Below are 27999 nucleotides of genomic sequence, written 5' to 3' on the forward strand. Positions count from 1 at the left end.
TTGACATCTTTGAGGCTTATTTTAATCTTAATTAAATTTATAAAGAAACAGTGATAAATCTTTATAGAAACACAATAGCCGAGTTCATTTATATAAAAATTCAGTGACATACTATTTTAAAATCTTACACATTAAAGGAATTGAAATGGACCATTGTATTATTACCTCCCATTTTGAAAATATGTATGGTTTACAAAATTATTTTCAAGTCATGTCAAACTAGGGAAGCAATTATGAAAAGGGCAGAGGTTATCATTTATATGGCAGAAAGATAGCTATTATATTCCAGTTAGCATGTATTTGTGGAGAGGGGACTTTCAGTGTTACCTATCACTGACAAAGAACCTAACAAAGAACACTGACTTTTAGAATGGAAAAGTGCTTAAACACAAGTCTCCGTTGGATCTACAAACATTCTTATCTGAAATTCTTAAAAGATAGTCTTTGCTACCAGAAAAGGGTAATTGTCCCTTTTTTTTGCTTCTTCAGGACAGGAATCATTCAAGTATGTGAGAGTTAACAGCCCACATAAAGCATTTCTCATCCTTCTAAATTGTAAAGTTCAGGAATGGGTGTGTGTTGGGGAGGATGAGGGCAGCAGCTGGTGAGTCAGACTCGATTAGGCCACTTGTCAATTTCTCAAAAGTGTAAAGAAAGATGTGAATGAGGTTTATGGGCTCCTGCCCTCCTGAGCCCCAACTTTCCTGTTTCACACCTCCATTTCCAGTTTTAAACCTTGATCGATCTGCTAATTCCACACCACCTCTTCAACTAGCAGCATCTCACAAGATTATCAACTAGGCATGTAAATGAAGCCATGCAGACAACACACAGGGGCCAGCTACCCCACCTTTGTGTGTGAAGAGTGGCAGACACCTTATAGTTTTACTTGCAACAGTAAAATGCCAAAGTGAGTCAAAGAAATTATTTTCAAGTTAGCTTTTTGAAAGTGAGGTGGGAAAGGAAAAAGAAGATGGATATAAAAAGCCAGAAATCTGTCTGGGATGAAGTAGGAGTTGATCTGGGCAGGGATTTACCTGTCAGAGGAACAGGGATCTTTCAGAGACTGGAGGCCTTTCCTTCCGTTTATTAAAATGGGAAAATTGATTTTCAGCTTTATTCAAGTTTCCAGGCTGAGGGATTTGCAGGAACTGTTATCCGATTACCCAGGCTACATAAGATGTTAGCCCTCTTGGAATCACTTCTTTTCCCTAAATAGCATATTAAGAGTACAATTCTGATGGTACATGTTATCTTCTTACACAGATGAGTCTGTCTAGAGTGAGCCAAGATAAACATTCTCTTGTATAATTGTGTCACAAGCGTTAGAATCAGCCTCCATCTTGAATATTCCCAACCATCACCTAACAAAGAACATGGCTTTTAAAGGTATATAACTTTCAGGAAATGTACTGGATAGAATTTCCTCTTACTAAATCTAGGAAACATACATATGTAACACACTGGAAAAACTGTTCGAGACAGAAGAATTACTGTATTGCTGAAAGTCACCAATTCATTCATGCGGTCTTTATTTACATAGCAGATGGGAGGAAAAATATCTAAGAGCCATCCTGATGTTAAGTATTATGGTGGAGAGAAGAGCTCTTGAAGTCAGAGACCTTGCTTCAGCACTGGTTCTGCTCCTGGCTGGCCATTTACCAACTGGGAGCCTCAGTACCCAAAGGTATTATGTGAAGATAATAATGCCAATCTCAGGGCTCTTGGGAACTTTGCACGAGATCACAGATGTAAAAGAATTTAGAATCAAGACCAGCATTCCAGAAAAGTGAAATTTTATTCTTCACCCTGAGCTTTTACACAGGAGCAAGTGGGGTGTGAATAGGGAACATTAACAGCAGGGGCTTCTGGGTTTGTCACAAGGTAGGTACCAAACTCTCAGTGGCTACAAAGCCGTCTACTAGATTCGAGGTAAATGAATTTGGAGAAACTTGTCATTTTATCTGGAGCAATGCACATGGAGGTCCTAGTGCTATGTCTTGGACCAAGCCTTGCCTTTCATCTCTAATTCATCTAAAATGCTGTGGGTGATCCACATGGGTGGCCCCAACAGTTCTGTGCTGAAAAGAAAGTTAGTATTTCCCAGATGTCACTAACAGTGGAAGAGCTAAGGGAAAGGTTACATTGTTTATGGAAATCAGATGGGCCCCTGTGGAAGGCTGCAAGGTGCCGCCACGGTCCAGATGAACACCTGTGGGGTGTCAGATGCCAGCGTCCTCACCCTCAGAGTGAGGGTAGGCAATAACTCATGGAACTAACACTAAGAAATGCTCTGGATACAGAACTTACTCTAGGCCCAGCTTGGAATGAGGCAGTTTGCTTACTAACTGACTTCCAATAAGTTAGTTCTCAGATTTCTCAGCAATTCCTGTTGGAATCACTCTTTTAAGAATTAAGGAATCACATTTTCCAAGCAAAAGTATTTCATTCATCAGGCCAGCCTGAGATTTTTTCAGCTTCTTTCCAGACTTTGAGGATGCAGGAAAAGCCCAGTCTCAACCTATTCTCAATGGATATTGCCCACCCTATTTTCATTCTTATTTTGGTAGCGGCAGGAGTGAAATTGGCATCAGTTTGGTTAAGGCTGGAAAGCTTTTCTGCTAGTCCTGGTATTTCTATTCAGTTGGAAAGTGAGACAACCCTATAGGATAATCCAGTCAGTCCTGGTTTGAAGGACCTTGCTGGTCAAGGGTAAGGGGACTATGATTTCTAAATAGGGGAGCAGTGGGTGGGTGGCAGGGAGGGATGAGCAAGCAGGTGGGCCTCTATGCTCTCGATCCCTGAAAAATTCTTTTTATATGCTGGGGGTTCACTTAACAAGATTGACACCCCTGCCATAGGGCATAGGTACCAAGGAAGAGAAGTGTACAGTTTTAGGGAGAACAGAAACTTGCTCCTGACTCAGTGCTCTCTAGTGGCAAGAAGAGAAAAGGACAGTGATGTCTTTAGACCATCTGGATTCACAGGAGAAAATCATCTTCTTCAAACCGAAGTTCAGTAAAAGAATAGATCTTTTTTCTCTGGAGACTGGGTTTCTGAAAAACAGGATAAGCATGATGAGGAAGAAGCTGGTTCTGGGGTCAAATGAGCCCAGGTTTGAACCTTGACCTCACCACTGCCTATCTGTGTGAGCTTGGGCAAGTTAGCTAGCCTATCTGAGCCCCACTTTCCTCATCTATTAAATGGGGATACTAATGATACCTACCTCATAAGATTCTGGTAAGGATTAAGTGAGTTAAACACACATAAAGCCCTTAGAACAGTGCTGGGCACATATATGCTCAACAAATGTTAGCTACTATTTTGTCAAAGAGACAGTGTCTTTATTTGAAGTAGAGTGGAATTATTGTGTGGTCACACTGCAGCTTAGCTCAGTAGGTAAGACCAGGGACTTTGAAGTCAGAAAAAAATTGACTGGCACGCACTTAGCTTGACTTTGGGTGAGTTATTTAATCTCCCTTAACCTCAATTTTCCCATCTGTAAATGAGGATAAAAATAGCACCTGTGTTGTAGGTAGATACTGGTTCTTATTTTGCTTCACTTCCATGATTCTTGTCATTCTCCTCATCTCTAATGACTTTTTACCTCACTCTACCTCAGCCAGACATTGCCATGGTCACAGGCTAGATTTTGTCATCACCTACACAGGTGGCACCCTTCTCATCTCAATTTCGAACACCCACTCTTCACCCACCACCTCCCATGTCATTGATTTACTGCGGCATTTTTACATAACCTAATCCTTCATTCCATTACCTTCCACTACCCATCACCCTCTACCAGTCTCCATTTCCTTCTTTGCGCAGCTTAGATACAATGGTCCCTTATGATAATCACTCACTTGCAAATACCCTTAACTACTTTTCCTCTATATTCATCGTGCTCACTTGCCAAAACCTCAACCATGGTTGAGCCTCACCATTTGCTTTCTCTGTGCTTTACGCTAACCTACCGTGTTTCCCCGAAAATAAGATCTAACCAAAAAATAAGCCCCAGCATGATTTTTCAGGATGACATCCCCTGAACATAAGCCCTAACGCAGCTTTTGGAGCAAAAATTAATATAAAACCTGGTCTTATTTTCGGGGAAACACGGTATCACCACTGATGAAAATCACACAACCCAGCTGACCGTTTCCATGTGAGACATCTCAGACTTGAGATCAGCTCTCAGAAATCTTGCTCATGTTTGTCTATGAGCAAGATTGCTTTTCCAATGCCCAAGAAGACATTGTCATACTTTTCTACCCTCTTCAATATCCCACATTCTCATTCTCAGCTAATGATCTTGCCTCATACTTTATTGAGAAAATAGAAATCATTGATTAGTACTCTGTAGACTCCCCACAAACAAGCCTGCAAATATATTTGCATCTGTATCCTTTTTCTTCTGCACATTTTCAATTTAGAATGTTCCCTTTTCCTAGCAAATGTCAGTGCTTTCATACGTCCCTTCCGTCTTCTCAAAGACTTCACCCATCTTGCTCCATCATTGAGCTCTTCATCTTTGTTGGATCATTCTCATTACCGTACAAATAGATTCTATTATTTACCTGCAAAAAACAACAACAGGAACAAAAAAACTCACCCTACCCTACTAGTCTCGTTAGCTACTACCTCATTTCTATTTACCCCTTCAATGATAACCTTCTTTAAAAAGCTGCTACCACTTACTATCTCCCCCTTTTCATCTCCCATTCACTCTTCAACCTACTCTAATCTGGCTTCTGTCCATATCACATAATGAAAACTACTCTTAACAAGGTTATCAAAATCTATGTTGCCACATCCAATAGAAATTTCTCTGTCCTTCTCTTATTTGAGCTCTCAGAAACCCTTGACAGAGTTGATCACTCCCTGTGTTTTGAAACATTCCTTCTCTTTTAGTTTCTGTAACACCACACTCACCTGGTTCTCCTCCTACCTCACTCAGTAACTGTTCCTTGTTTATATCCTCTGTTGGTTCCTTGTGTCCCCAACCTCTAAATACTGGCACAGTCCAGGACTCTGTCCTCTGCTCTTCTGTCTTCTCTATCTACTCTATACCCTCTGCCTAGGTCATCATTCAATGGCTTTAAATGTTATTTATATATCGATCAACCTCAAAAGTTTACCCAGACTTCTCTTCTGAACTCCACACTTACATATACAACTGTATATCCACTTGGATATCTTATAGGCACCTCAGACTTAACATGGTCACAACAGAGTTGTGCCTCCTACAATCTTCCTCATTTTGATACATGTACCACTATCTACCCTACCCAGTTGCTCAAGCACGAAACCTAAGAGCTAACCTGGAGTCTTCCCTTTTCCTCACCAGTCCCATCCAGAGCATTAGCAAATCATAAGAGCTCAATCTCTCAAGTAGATCTCAAATATATCTACTTCTATCTCCACTGCTGTTACCTAGTCCAGGCTATCATCTCATGCTTCTTGCCTCCTAACTGGTCTCTTTGTTTTCATTCTGGCTTTTCTCCAATCTATCCTCTCCACAACAACTTATGTGACCTTATTACATGCACATTGGACTGAATAAGGGCCTTCCAGGATTCATCAAGTCACTTAGAATATAAAATCCAAACTCTCAACATGACCCATAGGCCCTATGTCATCTGGCCCCTGTCTACCTCTCCAGTCTGGTCTTGGTCTTGTGGCACACTCTCCCTTTCTCATTACACTCTGGCCACACTGGCCTTGTTCCCATACTTCACACACTTCCGGACCTTTGCAGGGGCAGCTTCCTCCACCTCTCTCATCTCTACCCCAATTCTTCCTAAAGCTGGCTCCCTTGCTTTATTTGGGTCCCTGCTCACACGTTACTTCCTCCAGGAAGCCTTCTTTGACCAATTTATCCAAAGTTGGCCCCTGTCTTTCCTTATTTCAACACCTTGTAATGTTTCCTTCACAGCACTTATCGTAACTTTAAATATTTTTGTTTTTCCACTTTTGGGGGGAGGCAGGGCAGGTGTTCTGCCTTCCCCACTAGACTATTAACTCGATGAGAGCAGGGACCAAGACAGTGTGTGTGTGTGTGTGTGTGCGCCTGGCAAATAGCAATATCAATGTCATTATTATATGTAAATATTGAAGCAATGTACAGCCAGTATCTATATCTACAGACTTAAAAAAAAATCAAATTTGCTAAAAATTTTGGCACCAAAATTTTTCGGACTCACCTCCAGAAAGGTGTCTGACTACCCTTCCAGCTGATTGCTCTTCTGATCCACATGGTCACTGGCTCAGAGGTACCTAACAACCCGCATGAGGGGACTAGGCCATATTGGAGGGGCGGGAGGCTCTGCCTTCCTTCCTTTGACAAATATTTATCTGGGACTTCACAGAGGAAATCTTTCAGAACTACCAAAATTCCTACTGAAAGTTTCATCCAGTTCACTTTGAAATCAGGTTAATATAAAATACATAAAGAATCAAACCTATAAAGAAATGACTGAGTCTCATGCCAAATCTACTGAAACAGGAAGTGAGGGTGCAGAGTCCATACATTTCACAAGCCCCCAACCGCCCCCACTGTGGTTCTCAACCTCAGGCAAGACTAGGAAACTGGCTTAAGAGCATGGGCCTTGCGGGGTTTCCTGGTCCTTCTATTCAGAGCCCTAGGAAGTTACCCCCTTCGCAATCCACAAGCTCTGCTGCCTCCCTCTGCCCAGAGCCACAGTAGCAAGTTAACCACCTCCCCTCAACTACTCTTCACTACTCTACTCATCTCCTGCCCCTTTCTCAAGGTAATACTGCTCCTTCACATGCTCTCCAAGCCTTCCTCATCCCTCTCCCCTTACTCTAGGATAGTATCCTGGCCACAGATAGACAGTGAACCCATCTACAGTGAAACAATTTTACCAGTTGCTAATTTTCACTGTTGTGCACTTGATTTAAGTTGGAATTGTTTTTGATGATTTATGTTTATTATAATTTATGATTTTGATGATTCTTTTAGACACAGAACAGAGAGATAATACCTCTGCCATTTGCTAGAATCCTACAGCAAGTCCTTTCACCTATTTGGGATTCAGTCTCTTCATCTGTAAAAGGGGGATGTTTATTCATTCATTCATCCCTATTTACTGAATGCCTAATGTGTAAGGTGCCTAGGGTACACTCATACACGTATCCCAAGGTCATTGTGGGGACTGAGCAGAATGGTGTGTAGGGTATCTGGCTCATAATCACCACCCATACATGTCGTTGCTGTTACTGTTGGTCTATGAACAATTTAAAGCCTCAAGTTTTCAGTAATTCCAAGGCTTACAATTTTTTTAAAAAATGTATAAATGGTTAATAAGGACTTAGGAGACTTTATAATCCTGAATTTCATTAATTAGAAGACCAGCAGAGCTTACTCCCTTGGGCAGAGACTGATGTGAAGCCTGACTCAGCCACACTAAGGCTCTTGAACCAGCCCTAAATCTATCTCCTCACTTGGGCATGGCCAAGTAATAACTGAGGGTGGTCTGTGCCTTATTTGTCTGTCTTACACAAGGACTTCAAACAAATAAAAAATTGTGCTACATTGGCAGTACAATTTGTACTATTTGTATCATTTCCTTTATCAATGTCGTTATTGTTTCCAGCATTCACTCATTAATTAAATATGTATTGACCTCTATGCCAGGCACTGTCACAGGTGCTGGGGATGTGGTGGCACATCCCTCAAAGTCCCTCAAGGAGCTGACATTCTAGTGAGCTCTACTCTACATATTGCCCTTCCCCTCCACGCCACACTAGACTAAAGTGACTGCAAAGAGATCAGGGGCCATGGTGGCAGCTATTCCTTTTGTTCCTCTCAAACACACAATATGGAACATGGTCTGCAGCACACAGGAAGCCCTCCAAAAAGGCACTTTCTGATGGTACTATGTGCCAGGCTTACCATATGTTTGGTAGGCTTACCTTTCATGGCTTACTGTGGCTAATTTACATTAAGATATACATTCTAAGCATTTACTTATTTCACTTAATCCTCACAAAAACCCTACGAGGTGGACACTATTTTAACCCTCATTTTACAAAGGAGGCAACTGAAGTATGGAGAGGTTAAATAACGGGACCAGGTTCCTGAATCTAGTAAGTAATGAAGCCACATTCGAACCCAAGCCGTGAAGATCCTAATGTCATTCCACGCAGATTGTCCTCATTTGGAAGCTGCTACAGACCCACTTTCAAATAGTATGGAGCCCACAGTCCTGGCCTGTGGCCTCCAGTGTCATTTTCCCTCACTGCAGAGTCCTGGGGCGGCCCCATATTCTAGGCTGAAAATTCGACATCTGGGACAGAGCAAGCTAATCCTCATGAACTTGTTCATTTTTCTGCTTCTGTGGCAAAATAAGAAAATGGTCAAGATACCAAGTGCATGGGCTCTTTGAGACTAAGATGAAACAAATTATAACTATGAAAATATTAAATGATAGAAATGAGGGTCTTTTCAGTTGCTGGAGATCTTGATTTTTATGCTACAAACTTCTCAACTTTGTTCTCAGGACACAGAGACACATTATCAAAAGCAGAACCAGACACTTACTTTCACTTGCAAGGCTGGCACTAGCAGGTCCACGATCTGGGGTGAAATATCGTTTCTTGCCTAGAAAAGTAACATGATTAAAAATGAAATCTCTAGGGCTAAGTTAGAAAGTGCCCAATTACATCCCAGGGCCCCCAAAACACCAGCCCCTCAGTTTGTGGACACCTGGCATATTTTCTTAGATGCTACCGAAACAGAAAAGCTTCTGTTTTTAAGCCCCCGTGGGCCTTGTTCCCATCTTATTGGCAGTGTTCCTGATTAAGGGCCGCTAACTTCATCAACATATCCTGAACCATCAATCAGCAATTAATATGAGTAATGTCGAGTACATTAGTAGTCGAGTGTGAGAGTTTGCAGCAGTCAAGACTTCAGTGATAAACATTTGTTTGAGACTGTGTCTAGAGGTTCTGGGACTAGGATAATGCCTGCATTATAGTTTTGCCATGATGTACCTGGCATATAACTGATACTCACTAAATATTTGCTGATTAGATTTGAACTATAGAGTTGTTATGTTTGGAAAGAGGTAATTTGAGCCATCTGTATTCTAACCAACTGTTGAAACAGGGCTCTGCTGTGTATACGCACAGGCATAGATACACAATTGGCCTAATTTTTCCCTCTGAGTCCAGTAGGAGCATACTGTTGAAAAAGAGTACAGGGGAGAGAATTTTCATAGGTTTCCCAAGCATGATATTTTTATGATTTGCTCTTTTAAAGTACTGAACTAATCAAACTCTGGAAATGATGGAGTGGTATTTTAACAGGAAATTTGTTTTCAACATTAGGATGAAACAGTGCCTGACTTGGGGAGGCTATGCTGAACAGGCCCTTTGTGTACCATATACTTAGTTCAGAGTCGAGGCAGCATCTAGTGATTTCTTTCAGGCATGGGACACTAGAACCATAGATATGTAAGGACTACACAGCTATGAAAGAAAATGCACTCAAGAGTATAGTATGCCAAAGGATGTAGGCTTGGCCCCATGAAACTATAAAATATGTATTATTACCAATATTTCATATGAATGGCAAATCTTGTAGAACAGCTCTTTTGGTGAAAGTATACCTCAGGCCAATTCTTCCCCGTCCTTTTACAAAGAAGGGAGTCTTGTTTTTTTCATGGGCATTTTGCATCTGGTAGGCACTAATTACATATTTGGTGAGTGAGTAAGTGAGTGAATGAAGAAGTGTTTTAGTTCAGGGGGAGGGGTGATGGTTAGGAAACAGGAACCCAAGGGAAAGCAAGCAGGAGGAGCCCAGTGCGCAGGCGTGAGCCACATATAACCAGGCACTGTGCCGGTCTCCAGGCAGTAATGGGGCTGCCTCTACAGTAGCTTTGAATTTTAATGTGTGGAGCAGATGGCTGGTATAGATTGCCCTTGTTTTTGCCCAAGAGCCTGGCATCATTGTGAGTTGCCAACCTGTTTGGAGGATAGAGTTTGAGCCACAGAGTTCTGTTTTACAAATGGATTATTTGGTGGCTCATAGTGAGGTGAATGCAGACCCTACAGTTTTAGGAAGCAACCCATCATTTTTCTAGGATAGGTCCAAGGCAATAGACTGGGTGAATATTCCCAGCCAAGTCCATCTGGCTGGCTCTCTATGTAACCCTGTGGTCATTAAACTGTGTATGCCAGTGAAGCCTAGTGACGATATATGGAACATTTCAGCAGAACATTCTGTCCCTCAGAAGCCCCATGTCCGGAGTGGCAGCAGTTAGTCTTGACACCTCATCTCATGCCAACTCACTCTCAAACCCAACCAATCAGAGGCAAGCCTCCCAGTATCTGGAGGCATTTCCTTACAGTGGCCTGGGCTGGAAGGCAGGTTGAAGGGAAATCCCATGCTTCCAGCTATCTGGGCAGAGTTGCAATCTTCCCACAAGGCAGGTTGCTGAGGATGGGCTACACATCTGTCTTGCTGGAGGAGACTTAGGAGGGGCTCATATTTCTCATCAGGCTGGGCCTCTGGAACCAGGTGCTCAGCAGAGAAGGCATGAGGGTAATCATAATCAGGCTCAGGGGAACTGGGGCTGGCTGGGGAGGAGAAATGCCACAGCTCTCCAGGCTGAAAAGAGGGGCTCCCAGTCAGGGGCACTGAGTACTGATCCATAGCCATGGGACCAAACCCATTCATGCTGCAGCTGGCGGCACCATCTGCAAAAGACACTTCCGGCTCTGGCTTTGTCCACTGAGAAGAGAAACGCCACTGATTTGGAGGCATGTCAATATCTGGAAAGGGAAGATTTAGAAGACATGTTAAGTGTTTATTGTTTTCAAAATGCAAGTAACATTTTTCTGGTTAATGCACACTATATTTTTTAATGTGAATAAAATGTAGAAAAGGTTAAAAAAACACAACAACAACACTCGAATCATAATATCCAGAGACCACCATTGTCCACCTTTAGGTGTACTCCTTTCCAAGATTTGTTTCTATTCATGTACGCATGTTTTTACATCACATACTATTTTTAAGGTAGCTTTCGCATCATTAGAATATCACAAATATCCTCTCATAACATTGAACAGAGCCAACACCAGCATTTTAAGTGGCTACACAGTTTTCCATCAATAAGTAGTAATGTGACTAACAAACATGGTATTTGTGGGCAGCTCAGTTATTTCCATTTTTCAATTATATTAACAAAATTAAAGTGAGCATCTTTGCATGTATACACACACACACACACATATACAGAGGGTGCCAAAAAAATGTATACACATTTTAAGAAAGGAAAACTGTCTATGCACCCCTATGCTTATTGCAGCAATATACACAATAACCAAGACATGGAAACAACCAAAATGCCCATCAGTAGATGACTAGATTAAGAAACTGTGGTACATTTATACAATGGAGTACTACGCAGCCATAGAGAAGAAAGAAATCTTACCATTTGCAACAACATGGATGGACCTAGAGAACATTATGTTAAGTGAAATAAGTCAGACAGAGAAAGACAAGTACCATATGATCTCACTTACATGTGGAATCTAGAGAATAGAATAAGTGAATGAACTAATCAGAAACGGTTTTGGAGACAAAGAGGAAAAACTGAGGGTTGCTAGATGGGCGGGGGTGGGGATAAGGGGGATTGGGGGGGATTAGAAAACAGTCGGTAACCACAGGATGGCCACAGGGTTTTGAAAATTAATTTGGGGAATGTAATCAATAATGTTGTAAAGATTTCGTAGGGTATCCAATAGACACTTGTCTCGTTAGGGAGACCACCTCAGGGATGGTTGTAGATGCCTGATCACTGCGCTGTACACCTGAAGCTGAAGCTGAATAATAACGAATGTCAACTATAATTATATATATATATATATATATATATATATATATATATATACACATATACATAAATGTATATATATGTATGTTCACAAGAAGTGGAGTACAGCATAAGAAATAGAGGCAGTGGAAATGTAACGACTGTGTGCGATCTCAGAGGGGTAGTAGATTGGGGGAGGGGGGTTATCACTGTGTGAGGGATATAAATGATAAACGTCTAAGTATTACAGTGTTTTGTACACATGAAACTAATAAATAAAAAAAAGGAAAACTGTATTAAAATTGTAATACTCAAGGGGGTGGCCGGTTAGCTCAGTTGGTTAGAGCATGGTGCTGGCAGCACCAAGGTTGCCGGTTCGATCCCCACATGGGCCACTGCGAGCTGTACCCTCCTTACAATAAAATAAAATAAAATAAATTAAATAAAATAAACATAAAATACTAACACTCAATATATACCGATAACAAAAGATGAATACAAGTCACGTGTGACTTCTGAAATTACAAGAGGTGCTCAAAGTGGTTACCATCAGCGTCCAGACACTTCTGATTATGGTGAACTACTGCTTGAGCAACGTTGCCCAAAGTGTCCACTTACATACATTTTTTTGGCACCCCCGGTATGTCTTTGTACCCTTGTCCAACTAGCCCCTCAAGGAAACTTTTCTAGAAGAATTGCTTGATTAAAGGTGATTTGTGTTTGGTTGTTGCTGTTGTTTGGCTTTATTTTGTAGCTGGCGTTTTGAGTACACAGAATAGGAGGACGCCACAGAACTTTATAAAGGGTAACACTTTGGTAACACTCACTGAAGTCTAGGGGTCGAAACTCCATTTTCAAAAGGGATCCGAGGCTTGGGGATATTAAGAGACTGGACCAAGGTAGCACAGCAGATTAGCCAACTAGGGATCTAAGCTGGAGTGATAAGTGATGGGGTGGGGAAGTAGTTGCTTGGACCTCTCCTGCAAAAGCACAATGCTCAAGGTCAAGCAGTAACTCACTCAGTTTCTTCTTGCGAAGTTCTTGTGGACTGGGTAATGGGATGGAGTCTCCTTTGGTCTCAGACACTATTTCTAATTGTGCCTATAATAGCCACTGACTCTGACTTCTCAAGAAGTCTAGGATAGTTCATGACACCGATGGATCTTTTCCCCATTCTCAACACTCATTCGTGCAAGAGGGAAGGAGGGAGAGAGAGCTCTGGCAGGTGACACTTAAAACCTTGAGCCTCTCATCTATCCAAGATAATGAAGGGGGGCTTGGGTGTAGATACAAAGGAAGACTGTCTGGTCTCCACCTCCTCCACATGTGCCTCTCCTAACTCTCCTGAATGTTCAATTTGCCTGGATTTTGCACAAGATAAGAATGTCTGACAGGTCTGCTCAGTGATACTGGAATGCCCCCACCCACCACCATAACTTCTCACGTCATACAGATGATAAGACAAAAAAAAAACAAAAAAAGCCCTAACCTGCATGGCATAGACATTCTGCCCAACATTTCACATCATTCACAATAAACAACGGGTAATTGTTGGCCTCTTTTAATGAAATCAAGAGCAAGGAAACATATATTAAGATTTGTTCCTGGGGATGCATGCTACTTTTGAAAACTGATTATCTGAAGAGCAGTAGCAATTCAGGGCACTGTATAGCACAAAGAGAGTGAATAAGCTGACCTAGTATAATCACTGTCGGTGTTTCGGTGTTTCATATTCACTGAGGGTACTGCATGTCCTAAGCACAAATTAGAAACAATGTGTAGCCTCTGACAACCGGGCAATTTCCATCTGAACTGGACTTACAGATATACATATGACGTAGGCGCTGAATGCAAGGCCCCAGTGTGTTTCGAATATTTCTGTTAACTGCTTCCCTTCCAGAATTCTCTGATTGAAATATTAAGGGGAGTGGGTGGTGTGCCACTGTCCAAGGTCCCATTTGGTTACTGAGTGCACCAGAGCACAGTTTGGATGATATCCTGTGGGGAGGCACAGAGTACCCTACTCCCAAATTCACAGCAACCCAATAGTGGGCCTTGGGTGGCCTTGGGAAAGGCTCTTTTCTAGACCAGGCTTGGGCGTTGGTGTCACGTGAAGTGGAAAAGACCCTGGGGGCCGTCCCAGTGGCTCAGGCATTTGGAGCTCCGTGCTCCTAATGCCAAAGGCTGCCGGTTCGATTCCCACATGGGCCAGTGGGCTCTCAACCACAAGGTTGCCGTCTCGACTCCCGCAAGGGATGGTGGGCTTTGCCCCCTGCAACTAACAACGGCAACTGGACCTGGAGCTGAGCTGCGCCCTCCACAACTAAGACTGAAAGGACAACAACTTGACTTGGAAAAAGTCCTGGAAGTACACTGTTCCCCAATAAAGTCCTGTTCCCTTTCCCCAAATTAAAAAAAAAAAAAAAAGACCCTGAATTTGATGGGCCACTCTTTCTGAGGCTTCTTGAGTCCACTTCTCCAGCAATCACACCCCTGTACCCTGTGAACCAGTAAAGGTTACCCTAAACCACAACCTGGACTGGACCAAGGTTACTGCTGCTGCTGCTACAAGTGGCCCTGATGACCCTTTCTTATCCAAGTTTCCCTCTGAAGATGAGAGAGGGAGCCCCAGGAAGACTCAGTCGCCACCTAAATCCCCAAACTAAATTAATGAATGGAGAACAGGTAAGGAACACTTTGGTTCTGGGACACTTGGGCTGGATTTTCCTTTCCGTAGGAACACAAAATGTTTCTATTCCATATACTCCAACTCTTGAGCATCTTAGTGACATCCATGCCTCTAGAATTCCTGAGGCCTCTGGTCCTAAGACCAGGTCCTGTTCAGAGAGTGCTAGTCTCCCTTTCCCACTCTGCCCCTTTAGGGTAAAACCAGCAGACCATTTGGCACACCATTCCCTGGGCCTAAGCAAACACAGGGACACTACCCACACCTACTCATATACATAGCTAAGAGCCCAGAACCTTCTAGAAAGCATTTCTAGGCACTGAAAAGTTTGCTTCTACCCCAGAAGACTCTCTCTCCAATCTCTTCTATTTTTTTTTAACTTTTATTTATTTAAGTGTGTGTTGTTCTTTTCCAGGATCCATCAGCTCCAAGTCAAGTAGCTGTTTCATTCTAGTTGTGGAGGGTGCAGCTCACAGTGGCGCATGTGGGGATCAAACCAGCAACCTTGTTGTTAAGAGCACTGTGCTCTAACCAACTGAGCTAACCGGCTGCCCCTCTGCACTCTATTTTTGCATGGTGGCCCTGCCTCCCTATTCCAGACTAGTTTCTGGACACATTAACTGAAATGTCACCCCCTCAGAAAGGCTATCCCTGAACCTCCAATCTAAATTTTATTTTGCTGCTCTCTGTGACTGTGCTGTTTATGTCCTTCATAGCAGTAATCCTAATCTGTAATTTCTTCATTTCTTCATTCATTCATTCACCACTCGTCTTCCCCGCTAGCCAGTAAGCTTTGAGGATTGAGACCATTTCTCTCTTGTTCACTTCACTATCATATCCTTGGGAATTTGCAGTGTGTCTAACATGTAGTAAGGCCTGACTTAATATTATTCTAATAAATACACACATGCACGGATGAACTCACATGTGCACACACGTGCTTACACACACATATGTACACAAAAACATGTACGCACTCTCAACCATATGCACACACATAGCCCTCCACACTAAATCTTTCTATATGAATGAATAGAGCAGCATGCCAAGAGTTTAAGAGCACAGACTTTGAAATCAGACAGGCTTGGAGTCCCATCCCAGCTCTGCCACTTCCTAGCTGTGCGACACTGAGCACGTCCTCTCCCATCTCAGAGCCTCTTGGGACTGTTGTGAGATTAAATGGGACAGTCCACATAAAGAGCTTAGCACAGTGCCTGGTGCATAATAGGCACTCAATAAGTGATAGCTATTGCTGTTATTATTATTAATCATTGTTTCGGTTTATAAACACAGTTTGTGCTCACATTCATAGGTTTCTTTCCTAGTTTGCAACATTCCATGTAACCAACCCAGGAAAAAACGAAATGGTAATGTAGGAGGCCTGAGGATCCTCCCTGCCATCAGTCACCCAGTCCCGAGAAGGGAGGGGAGAAAGGGACTGAGAAGAGAAGCCCATAGCAGCAGCACTCCAGGGCTGATGTGAAGATGGAGTAGATACTGGCTCTAGGAGATTTCAGTAGCCTGTGCTCAGTGTGTGTCCATTCCCAAGGAAGAACACATCAGAGCTGGGCAGGCAAGACTGTAAATCTAGAACAGGTTTTGTTTACTGAGCACTTCCTCTGGAGGAGGCACTTTGCTGAACACCTCGCATACATGATCCTATGTGATCCTCACAGCAACCCAGATGGAAAAGCCTCAGAGCGGTTCAAGTCACTTGCCTAAGGCCACAGTTAGTAAGTCGTGGAGATGTCTGATTCCAAACCTCATGCGTTTACTGGCCTTGCCTCCCCAACATTGCAAAGAGGTAGTATGCTTTCCCACACTACTAGGGTTTAAGGGGTGGCATATGGGCATGATATTTCTGGGAAGCAATTTGCCAGTATACGTTAAAACCCTAAAATTTGTGTATATGCTTTGATCCAGTCATTGTACCAATGGCAATTTATTTTAAGGATATAATCAATGATGCGTGTAAAAATTTAGCTACAAAGATACTCAAAGTGGCATTTATAATATAGTAAAAGATTGGCAATAACCTAAATGTCCAAAAATTTCAATACATCTATAAAAAGGGTACTCTTGAGCTATTAAAATGATGTAGAACATGTAATAGCATGGAGAGATGTACAACTATTGTTGATTAAAAAAAAGTTATATAACCCATATGTACAAAATAATGTTGTGTTGTAAAACTTAGTATGTGTGCATATATGCACACATGGTTTTGTGTCCTGACTCCTTATCTGTGTTTTCTAAAATTTTCAAAAATTACCACATTATTTTTATTATCAGAAAAGGTTATTTTTAAGTAAAACCTTAAGAAACCTCTTCACTCAGTGAATCTGAATCACAGCTGTGAAAGATCAATACACAATTACCTGGTTTTCTTCTATCTATCCTTGTTTTGTTTTTCTTTTTTAATTTCCTTCCTTCTCCCCTCTCTGTCTCTCCCTTTAATACAAATCCTGCTTTATGATGAAGTTGAACCCAAGAACCCTCAGAACACACACCCACATCTTGCACCATGAAAGTCCAAACTTTGGCCTGCCCAGTCTGCACGCATTGACTCTCCCCTCTGCCTTCTTCGTATTATACCAGGGGTGCCAAAAAAATGTATACAAGTGGACACTTTAGTCAACTTGGCTCAAGTAGTAGTTCGCCGTAATCAGCTGACGGTAACCACTTTGAGCACCTCTTGTCATTACAGAAGTCAAACGTGACTTGTATTCATCTTTTGTTATTGGTATATGTTGAGTATTACATTTCTAATACAGTTTTCCTTTCTTAAAATGTATACATTTTTTGACACCCTCTATATTCTTTGTATGAGCAGAGGTCAAAACACTGGAAACAGAGGGACAGCTTACAGGAGACAGTCCCACCTTCTCCTTCACTCACCTCCCTGTGGTACCTCGCCTTTTAATGATTATCCAGATTCCTTTTCCCAACTGAAAATGGAGAAGAAATACAGAACATGTGCTAGTATTTCAAAGTGGCTAAGAGCTCAGGATCTGGAATCAAACTGATTTGGTTGCGAACAGCCACCCCTTATTAGCTGTGGGATCTTGAACAAGTCACTTTACTCTGAATCTGTTGCCCTGGGTGGAGTGAGAGTTAAGTTGGTGTGAGGATTCAGTGAGATAATCCATGTGACACCTCCTGGGCTCACAGGAGTCTGTACTCAAAAAATGCTAGCCATTGTAAACAGCATTAGCAATAGTCCATGTGGGCAATATTAACACTCTCGCTATGGTGTTGTTAGGATCACAGAGGCAGGACAGTGAAGTAATCAAGACACTGGCTCTGGAGTCTGACTGACTTGGGTTTCAATCACTGTTACTCACTTGCTGTGTGATATGCCTCGTCATTTACACTCTCTGGGCTGCAGTTTCCTCCTCTGTGAGTGAGGACATGAGTACCCATTGTAAAGTGGTTTTGTGGAGTACAATACACATGCAGGAAAACGCACAAGTATAAAGTGTGCAGCTGGGGAATTTTCACAAACTGCATGAAACAGAACATGACCGTCACCCCAGAACATGACATGACCGACATGCCCCCGTCTAGTCCCTAACCACCCCATCCCTGAAGGAAACCACTCTCCTATCTTCTAATACCATAGCTTCAGTTTGCCAGTCTTTGACCTTTCTAAACCACTGAAGTGGATGCAGTAATTGTAGCCTGCTGTCTGGCACCCAGGAGTAGCTCAACAATATGTTGACAGTTTCCTCACCCTAACTAGAAAGGAAGAAACCAAGTTGTCAGTGTTCAGAAGGACCATAAACAACAAGCGTGACTCTATCTCATAGTATTCACACTAAAAAAGAAACACAGTGTTTATTCCTCACTCACTAGATTTCAAAGGAGCGGAGAAAGGAGGTGGGACCTTTTGAGACTGACTATAAAAGAACTCTGGGGCTCAGGTGTACACGCTCACTTTCTCAGCAGCCCTCAAGCAATGTTGTCAGGCCGGGGCTGGGCTGGAAGCCGTGGCAGGAAGAATATGGGGTGGGATGTGCACCTGGGCTGTGCCTACCCCAATGGTAACTACTGAAGCTTCTCAACTTATCTACTCTGAAATCACCAATGTCCTTTTTTTAAAGGGAGATTAATTCAAAGATACCTTCAGCTTGTTTTCTGAAGTATAGCCAGTATAAATTATGCATAAGTAAATACAAAAATAACTTTGATTTGGGAAAAGCAGCCAGGAAATTTGATGGCATGTCCGAGCCACACAGGTCTGTTTGGGCTTTGCGTATTTGGCTTGACAGAGTGCCCTTAGAATGTGGGACAGTCGGCGCTGGGAGTCCATGAATATGAGCCTGTTCTAGGCATGACTCAGGGGCTGAGGGGATGCTAACAGTCAGTAAGGAATGGCCACTTTATTATGGATTTCCCACCATTTTTGAAGCTGCCTGTATCCCAGAAAACACCTCCAGTGAGAACCACTGGGGGACCATCTTCTTTCATGGGGCCTTCCTCTGAGGCAGCAGAGCTTATGAGAAACTTGACTCCTAACTGTGATAAGAGAGGCCCTTAAGGAAGACAGGCTCTCTGCTTCTTTTGCGCAACCAGCGAGACAAACATTTGCCTAGCCCATACCACATTGCGAGGGAGACATCTTCACAGTCAAGGGATCTGTGAGATCCTCACAGAAAACACAACAACCAACGTAGGTGAAGAAGAAAGCTGCCTGTTTGGCCTGCGAAGACTGGTTTGGGCAAGAAACAGGGCCATGTCCAAGTTCCCTTAGTGGGCCAGAGGTCAGAAGGCATGGGAAACAGTATAGCTGCCACACAGCACAAGTCCCTGGAAAACCTGAAGGCTTACAGGAGCTGCTTGCTGCTCTGTAATAATAACGTTTTGAATGCAGACTCTCATGTCCACTCTAGCCATTGAAAAACACATGTCAAGCTTTGGCACCACCACCATAAAAATAATTAACATCCATGTGGCACTTACTACATGCAGCTTGACATGCATTAACTAATACTCAACTTTAGAGATGAGGAAACTGAGGCACAGAGTGATGAAGTGATATGCCTGAGATCATATTGTCAATATTAGATTGGTGCAAAGTTAATCGCCGTTTTTGCAGTTATTTTTAACCTTTTAAACCGCAATTACTTGTGCACTAACGTAATAAATGGTAGGGCTGGCCTGGCCCCAGACTGCCTGGTTTTAAAGCTATACATCACATAATCCCTCTCTCTTCAGTGACTCCATCTATGGCAGACAGCAATACCCTCTAATCCAAATCCCAATCTCATTCATTCAAGCAATAGTTATTGAGAGCCTTCCGTGTGTCAGGCATTGGACTAGGTACTTGGAAAGCAGCGCTTAACAGACTGAGTCCTTGCTGCCATGGGATTCAGAGTCTAGGGGTTGGAAGGAGGCAAGAAACACATAAATATATAATATGTCCAGTGGAGACAAATGCTAAGAAGAAATAAAACAGGGTAAGACAGAGGGTGACAGGTTGGGGGTTCATTTTTTAAATAGTTTGTTCAGAGAAGGCCTATATGAAGAGAGGACATTTGGATGGAGATTTGAATGAAGAAAGGGGAAGTCATGTAATTATCCGGGGAGAGAGCATTTCAGGAAGAGGGGGGAAAACTAGCAAAGGGCCCGATGCAAGATTATACTTGGCATTTTCTACAAATAGCAGGGAGGCGAGACTGGAGTGAGTGAGATGGGAAGTTGTAAGATATGAGATCAGAAAGTTTTAACCAGGGCCCAGATTAGGTAGGGTCCCATTAAAACCTTTGTATTTGATTCCAAGTGAGACAGGAAGCTATTGGAGAGTTTTGAAGAATGCTGTGATATGACTTTTATTTTAATGGTGTCACTGTGTTTTCTTTCGATCTTGAGACTAGACTGAAGGGGAGCAAGGGCAGAAGCAGGGAGACTAATTACCATGTTTCCCCGAAAATAAGACCTAGCCAGACAATCAGCTCTAATGCGTCTTTTGGAGCAAAAATTAATATAAGACCTGGTCTTATATTATAATATATTATTTAAGACCTAGTCTTATATTATAGTAAAATAAGACCAGGTATTATATTATATTACATTATATTATATTACAGACCCAGTCTTATAGTAAAATAAGACCGGGTCTTATATTAATTTTTTCTCCAAAAGACGCATTAGAGCTGACTGTACAGCTAGGTCTTATTTTCGGGAAAACAAGGTAGGAGGCTACTGCAAAAATCCAGGGGGTAGATAGTGGCTTCTTGGACCAAGGTGATAGCTGTGGAGATGGGAAGAAGTGGTCAGATCTTGGACTATTTTGAAGGTAGAATTTACAGAATTTTTCAAAGGATTTAACGTGAGGTATGAGATAAAGAGAGGAGTTAAACATGACTCCAATTTATTAGAAGGATGCACCTGCCACTTTTGAGTCTTGCTGCAAAATGAAGCACAGAAATGGTTTAATAGGCCGAGAGTTGGTTTTATCTCAGGTTTTACCAGGCAAGCAGGATAGAGGAAGTGAGCAACTATGGATGAATAGTACTTACAAGGGAGTGATTGTAATGAACCCAAGCCAGTGTATTCAGATCTAAATCAAAGAGTCAAAGAGCCAAAGTTGGCAGACTTGTCTGTGCACGAAGAGCCTGGGGTTTTGACCCTTCTGAGAAGACAGATAGGTAGGTCCTCTGAATCCCACTTACCACATGCAAATTCCCCAAATGACTCAAGATCAGTCATTGCTGCTCCCACTCTGAAGTACTCAGCAGACTCTCGGACATTACCTCCCCCCCACCTCCTTGTGCCATTTTAACAAGATCCTCTACAGCATTTCCTTTAGTATGTGCTGCTACCACACCCCCTCCCACATGTTTACTTAACTCACAAATCTCTGAGAAAACCATGTCACCTGACTGGAAAAGGAATTTCTAGGAGAGAAGTAAATTCTGCAAATGTGAGTACATCGGCTATATACCAACTCTCCACTGAAACCCAAAGAGGAAAGCCAGAGTGATGACATCTGGAAACAGCTGAGCTCTTCTGCAGGCAGAGGCTCCTGGTCTATTTGCACATTTCAAAAGGGGACGAGGAGCCCTGTCAATTCACATCCACCTGTCAGGGTGACTTCTCCATTAGGCACAGCAGGCCTAGGGCCCATGAATACTTTTAGGAGCCCATGAAAATGCTGTTCACTTCTTTTAAAATTGGAAGAATAATGAATACAATAATGGTAAGGAATATATGAAAATGACTCCAGCCTGGATTATATTTGTTTTTATACCAATGCAGTCACAAAATGTCCTTTTTCATATGTTTCTGGAGGAAGGGGCCTATGATGGCCAAAGTGTCTAGGGTCCATGAAAGTCACACTGCAGCCCTTGCCAGCTTCATTGTTATGACTTTCTCCACACCTGGATATTTTGATGAGCATATTTTGACATAGCTCTTGAAATAATTGTTTTGCAATATAAGAATGCATCTTTTAAAAATATTACCCAATAGTGCACACAATAGACACACACCCCTGATACTGTTACGGGTGGGGGAGAAGGATGTGGGGAGACTCCATGTACCAGCCTCTGGCCCCTCCCCCAATCACCAGATCATCCACTATTGGTTGAAAGGAGGCTGGGTGTACCTGCATAGGACATGCTTTCTCATATCACAAATCTTTTGGTGTTCCTGCCCCTTTCGGGCCAGGAGTAATAGTAGTAGTACTATTAACAGTAATACTGATAATAGCGAACAATTGTGGTGCTCTGATTGTATACTACTATTACTAACAATACTGATAATGGTGATAATAGCAAACAATTGTGGTGTTGTGACTGTGTACCGAGCAGTGAACCTAGCATTTAACACAATGGAGCAAACAATGAAATAGGTGAAGTACTTTCATTAAACAGTGTTCATTTTCACATTAAACTTCTAAGAAAGGAGTTGCGAGCGAGCACTAGGTTGTTAGACAGCAGGAACGGAGCAATGCCTAAATCAAAGGAACTTGTTTCTTCAAGCTCTTCTGGCAGCGATTCTGACAGTGAAGTTGACAAAAAGTTAAAGAGGAAAAAGCAAGTTACTCCAGAAAAACCTGTAAAGAAGCAAAAGACTGGTGAAACTTCAAGAGCCCTGACATCTTCTAAGCAGAGTAGAAGCAGCAGAGATGATAACATGTTTCAGATTGGAAAGATGAGGTACGTCAGCATTCAAGACTTTAAAGGGAAAGTCCTAATTGATATTAGAGAATATTGGATGGATCCAGAAGGTGAAATGAAACCAGGAAGAAAAGGTATTTCTTTAAACCCTGAGCAGTGGAGCCAGCTGAAGGAACAGATTTCTGACATTGATGATGCAGTAAGAAAACTGTAAACTCAAAGCCATATAAAACCTGTACTGTTCTAGTTGTTTTAATCTGTCTTTTTACATTGGCTTTTGTTTTCTAGATGTTGTTTTCCAAGCTACTGTATATTTGGGTTGCAGAAGAATTTATAAGAATACTTTTTTTTAATGTTCATTATTAAAAATTTTCTGAATGAAACTAATTGTCATCTTTATTAAGGAAAATTTCTTTGTGCCCACCACCTAGTGTAAAATAAAATCAAGTAATACAATCTTAAAAAAAAAAAACTTCTAAGAAAGGGGTGGCAGCTTCTTACTCGGCAGTGTGACTTGCCTTCAACAAATATACACACTTGTCTAAGTGTATTAAGAGCATCAGAGAACTGTCTTTGAGTGAGAGCCTTAGGGAAGTTCAGCCTTCTCCCCCCTCCCAACAAGCTCACCATTCCTCAGGAGCACATCTTCACTCTGGCTCAAAGGTGTCAGTTCTTGGGGGTTCTTGATATTGCTCAGAGCTCTGGAGAAGTGTTCATCCACTACGCTGCTGATGTCCCCTTGGAAATAGGTGAAAATGACACACCGGGAATTCCATTCAGTCTTTATAGGCCTCTGCATCTGGCCAGCATTCATCTTCATTTCTTCCATTGAGACACAGGTGATCACTATGGATCAAATGCAAAATATTACAGGCGATATTTTTCCAAGTGGCATGGCTATAGTTTGCGTGGGCAGCATCCTTGGGGGCAAGCAGTTTGCTCCTACCGAGTACAGGCTCAACAACCATGCTGCACTGGTCTGAGGACCAGTTGGGGAGCCTTGTATGGTTAGTGTTCAGGAAACAAGACAGCTCTACAAAGTGCTGAAGAGGCCCTTCCTGACAAATGAGAAGTATTGTCTGTCAACATGATTAGAAGACCATCAAAAAATGGGAAGAGGAAAAAAAGGACAATGGGGCCAAAACATGGAGTCACATCCTTCTGGGGCAGTGCCTTCCTCCTCCCAGAACTATATGTAGATCCCCCTGGACAAAGGGTGAGCTCCCCTGTAGAGCTGGCTAAGCAATCCAGTGCGTATTGACAATTTCCGTTTTCATCATAAGCACTGCTTTCCATCTTAGCTACTTCCATGCAAGATCCTAAAACACACCAAATTCTCCCTGATGCCAGAATCTATATATGATAGTAGCCTGTACCTACTCCCCACCCCATCTCAGAAACTAGCAATTACAAACCACATCGGTCCTAAGGCCTCCTGACAGATATATGCTGAACCAAATGGAGATCTCAAAATACACACAATCACACTCACACACTTTCTACATTTATACATTGTGGCAGCATTGGTGGAAAGCGTCTGAAAGATTGTCAGCTCTGCCCCCCACATTACCCTCTGCACCTAAAACAGGGCCTGCAATAGGGTAAATGTTTGATAGCTGTTTGCTGTATCGCCTTAAACCTGGCCTCCATCATTGTATCCTACCGGAGCTCTGTCCTTTTGCACCCAGGCCAGAAAACCGCACACAGCAGGCACTCAAAACGTGCTGTGACCTTCCTTTAACTAGAGAAGCTCCTTTATCTTTGCCCCCCTCCCAATCTGACAGCAGTGCTCCACCTAAAGACACCTTCAATCTATTAATTCTTATGAAAATGAATAGAGTTGAATAGCCTGACTCCCTCCCTAGTCCTCCAGATCCTTGAGGATGTGAGCCATTTCTTATTCATTTCTTTATCCCTAACACCTAGCACAATGCAGGTATTCAGTAAACAACGGCTGAAGGTCATAATGCCATTTCATGCAGAGACAGCACAATGCAAGGAAATTATACCAATTAGAGGAGTCAGAGGGCCTGGGGTTGACTTTTGGGAAACCACTTGGTCTCTGGGCTTCAGATTCCTCTTGGATAAAATGAAGAGGTTAGAATATTTGAATTCTGCAGCCTGTTATTTTATGGTTCTACTCAAAGCATCAACAAATTATGAAGGGGACATTAGGAAGGAATCTGGCTGTGAGCAGGGGACCCTTTCTAAAGAGTTCTCCTTTCAGAATCATTCTAGCCCCAGTCATAAATGGAGAATGTTGTCTCCAGAAGCCTTTGAGCACATCACTCTGTTTTCCCCCAGCTGACAGCCACACTAAGCATAACCAGGCACTACCTGAAAAATGAATCCATTGTACCCTTATTGCAAAAAACATGTGAACAACCACTTTGAAAAACTGGCAGTTTCTTATAAAGTTAAACATACACCTACCACGTGACCCAGCAATCTTACTTCTAGGTACACATAGCCGAGAGAAACGCAAACATATGTCCGTACAAAGAGTTGTACGTGAATGTTCATAGCGGCTTTATTTATAACAGCCCCAAAGTGGAAACAACCCAAATGTCCATCACCTGGAGAATAAATAAATTAGCTGTGACATTTTCACACAATGGAAAGTGATTCAGCAATAAAAAGGAACAAACTAGCATGGAAGAATCACAAAAACATCATGTTGAGTGAAAAAAAACCCAGACACTAAAGACCACATATGATTCCCCTTAAATGGAACAGGCAAAAATAATCTCTGGTGATAGAAGTCAGAACAGTTGTTGCCTGAGGGGTGGAAATTGGGAAGAGGCAGGAGGGAATCAGGGGTGTTGAGAATACCCTACATCTTATCTTGATGAGGATAAGGGTTATATGTGGATGTATACATTTGTCAAAAGTCATCAAACTATACACTTAAGATCTGTGTGTTCTCAATGAAAAAGCACATGATATATATATATTCGGATACTCAAAGTTGAAGAAATAAAGCACAGGTGTTATCCTTGAGCACATTATAAGTCAGAGAAAGACATCTACTGTACGATATCACTCATGTGGAATTTTTAAAAGCCAAACTTGTAAAAACAGCAAGTTAGATGGTAGTTACCAGGAGGTGGGAGTGGGGGAACAGGACAGACGTTGTATAAGGGTACAAACTTGCAAGGAGTAGTAAAATAAGTCCTAGAGATCGAGTGCATAGTACAGTGAATACAGACAACAATGTTGTATAATCATCATCAACCCGCTAATAGACTAGAACTTAATCATCCCAACTACTAAAAAGAAAGGATAATTATGTAACAACATGAGAGGTGATAATTATGGCTACAATAAGAATCATATTACAATATATAAATTTATCAAATTAACATGTTGTACACACTAAAGTTAGTTATATGTCAACTCTATTACAAAAATTAGCAAAAACTAAAGCAGAGGTGTTATGAATTATAAAGTAACGATAAATGTGGTAGCAGCACTTTTTCTAAAGCTACAGTTTACAGAATAATTACTTTGTGCCAGAAAGCATACGTGCATCTTCTACAATCTTTACAACCCTCAAAGTAGGTATTATTATGCCCATTTTATAGATGAGCAAATTGGGGCTTAGAGAACGTGAAATAAACTGCCCCCGCCATAGCTAGGTGGTGGCCGAGCTGAGATTTGAACCCAGGTCTCTCTGGCTTCAATGTCTCTATTTTTTCCACAGTCCCATACTGTCTACCAGGTAGAACTAATAGTGCCTTCCCCTCTGTGGGCCTCAGTCTCCCCATCTACCAAATGTGAGGGCTTGGCCTCTAATTTCTAGGGGACCTAAAGCAAGCCCCTGGTTTCCTTTAGCGAATGCAGGCAGAACATCCGTGTACTCCCTAGAGGCTTCTCCTTGAAGCCTCTCCCTGCAAGGGCTGCTTAGCACCTTTATAGGACTCTTATTCTCAGAACTGCCTGTGGCCACTGTTCTAGGCTTGACACAGCTTGCAATCTGTCTTTGCTAAGATTCCCTGAAGCCACGAGAAACGAGAAGCAGCAGTCTGGACACTTGGGACCTGAAACACGGTCTTAGTCTCCTTGGGTAGTGACCACAGGCCACCTGGCCACAGCCAGGAAAGGGTAGAGATAGAGAAATTCAGAAACAACAGCTCAGTCCCATTACCTTGGAAGGCTCAGACCATGGGCAACTGGGGATCCTGAATAAATCACAAGGATGCCCTCTGCCTCCTTTTTCCTATTCAAACACTGGAAATGCATTCAAAGGAAAGTCATGGGCTACTGGTCCCCATCCAGCTCACAAGCAGTTCTCTGGGCTGCACTCGGCCCTCAGTGGACAGGATCTGTATTTGAGGGATGTTACAATTCTGAGAACTGCTATTTGGCTTAATCCTTTGCAGAACTGCATATCATTGCACCTCTGGAGCAGTTTCATCCTCCAACGAGCCATTTTGGAGGTAAAGGTGGGTCTGGCTTAGAAGAGGATGCTGCAAAGTTGGAACTGAGGGGTATCAGTGAGGCAGAAGAAAGGATGGGACTTTCCTGGAGCAGATGTTTTTGTATTAGCGCCTGGCTTGTAGTAAAAGCCCCTTGCAGACAAAAACCCAAGGCCAAGCTTTGCCAGCTGTGCAGTGAGAACAGCATAACTGCAAAAGTACACCGTAGCTTGCAATTTCCCCGACACACAAAATATACAGACACCAAGTACTCCAAGTAGACCTCAAAATATTGCCCAAACATATGCCCAGATATTTTACCACAGAAGCCAATATCAGCTGTTTGACCTCCACCCTACCCCAGTGCCTACACGGACACACTAACCACACTTCTGCAAAACGGTACCCAGCACCCGGGGGTGGGGTGGGGAGTCAGAGAAGTTGTCACAATAATCACTTAGAACAAAAGCCCCAAAGGGACCAGATTGTATCTCACTGAGCAAAGCATGTGATGCTCACAGTTCCCCCATGCCCCCCACCCCGCACCCCAATTCCTTCTCAGTTAAATTTCCATCCGTCCCCACCAAAAAGAGTCCCCAGCTTTTCTTACCTTAATTCCCAACCATCAGCTGAAATACAGCAAGATGCAGCGGCCCAAGCTATGGCTGGGCAGAGGTGCGTTTTGATGGCCACAGCTGTCTGGCCCCCTTTAGAGCAGCTCAGTGCTCGCGGAAGCAGGGGCTAGGGATTTTGTACCCTCCCCTCGCTGCTTTCTGCCCCTCTGCGGGGCTACAGGAGACATTTCCTGCTAGCTATCTATTAAGAATGCAGAAAATGCACTCCAACAAGTCAATCGGGTTGGGCACCTGCAGGAATGAGGAAAATAGGTAGCTCTTTTTTATTTCTTTCTTTTTGCATTAAAAAAAAGCACT

The 27999-nt window shown here is 42.5% G+C and overlaps 2 protein-coding genes and 1 non-coding gene across 3 annotated transcripts; 2 read left to right on the plus strand and 1 right to left on the minus strand.

Moving 5' to 3' along the window:
- Positions 1-1867: 1867 nt before the first annotated feature.
- On the minus strand, positions 1868-27838 carry VGLL1 (vestigial like family member 1). The gene is made up of 5 exons (XM_033113303.1): positions 27678-27838; positions 23277-23495; positions 10369-10794; positions 8561-8620; positions 1868-3056 (listed from the first exon to the last, which is right to left on the minus strand). Exons 2-5 carry the CDS (start codon positions 23476-23478, stop codon positions 3016-3018), a joined length of 729 nt encoding a protein of 242 aa, XP_032969194.1. The 5' UTR covers positions 23479-23495; positions 27678-27838; the 3' UTR covers positions 1868-3015.
- Positions 12162-12235, plus strand: TRNAA-GGC (transfer RNA alanine (anticodon GGC)). Its single transcript has one exon. It is a non-coding gene; the product is annotated as a tRNA-Ala (tRNA).
- Positions 22465-22863, plus strand: LOC117026536 (activated RNA polymerase II transcriptional coactivator p15-like). Its single transcript, XM_033113318.1, has one exon. The coding sequence runs from the start codon at positions 22480-22482 to the stop codon at positions 22861-22863; it is 384 nt and encodes a 127-aa protein (XP_032969209.1). The 5' UTR covers positions 22465-22479.
- Positions 27839-27999: the final 161 nt, after the last annotated feature.

Source organism: Rhinolophus ferrumequinum, chromosome X (genome assembly GCF_004115265.2).
Source record: "Rhinolophus ferrumequinum isolate MPI-CBG mRhiFer1 chromosome X, mRhiFer1_v1.p, whole genome shotgun sequence".
In the NCBI taxonomy this organism is placed as follows: Eukaryota; Metazoa; Chordata; class Mammalia; order Chiroptera; family Rhinolophidae; genus Rhinolophus; species Rhinolophus ferrumequinum.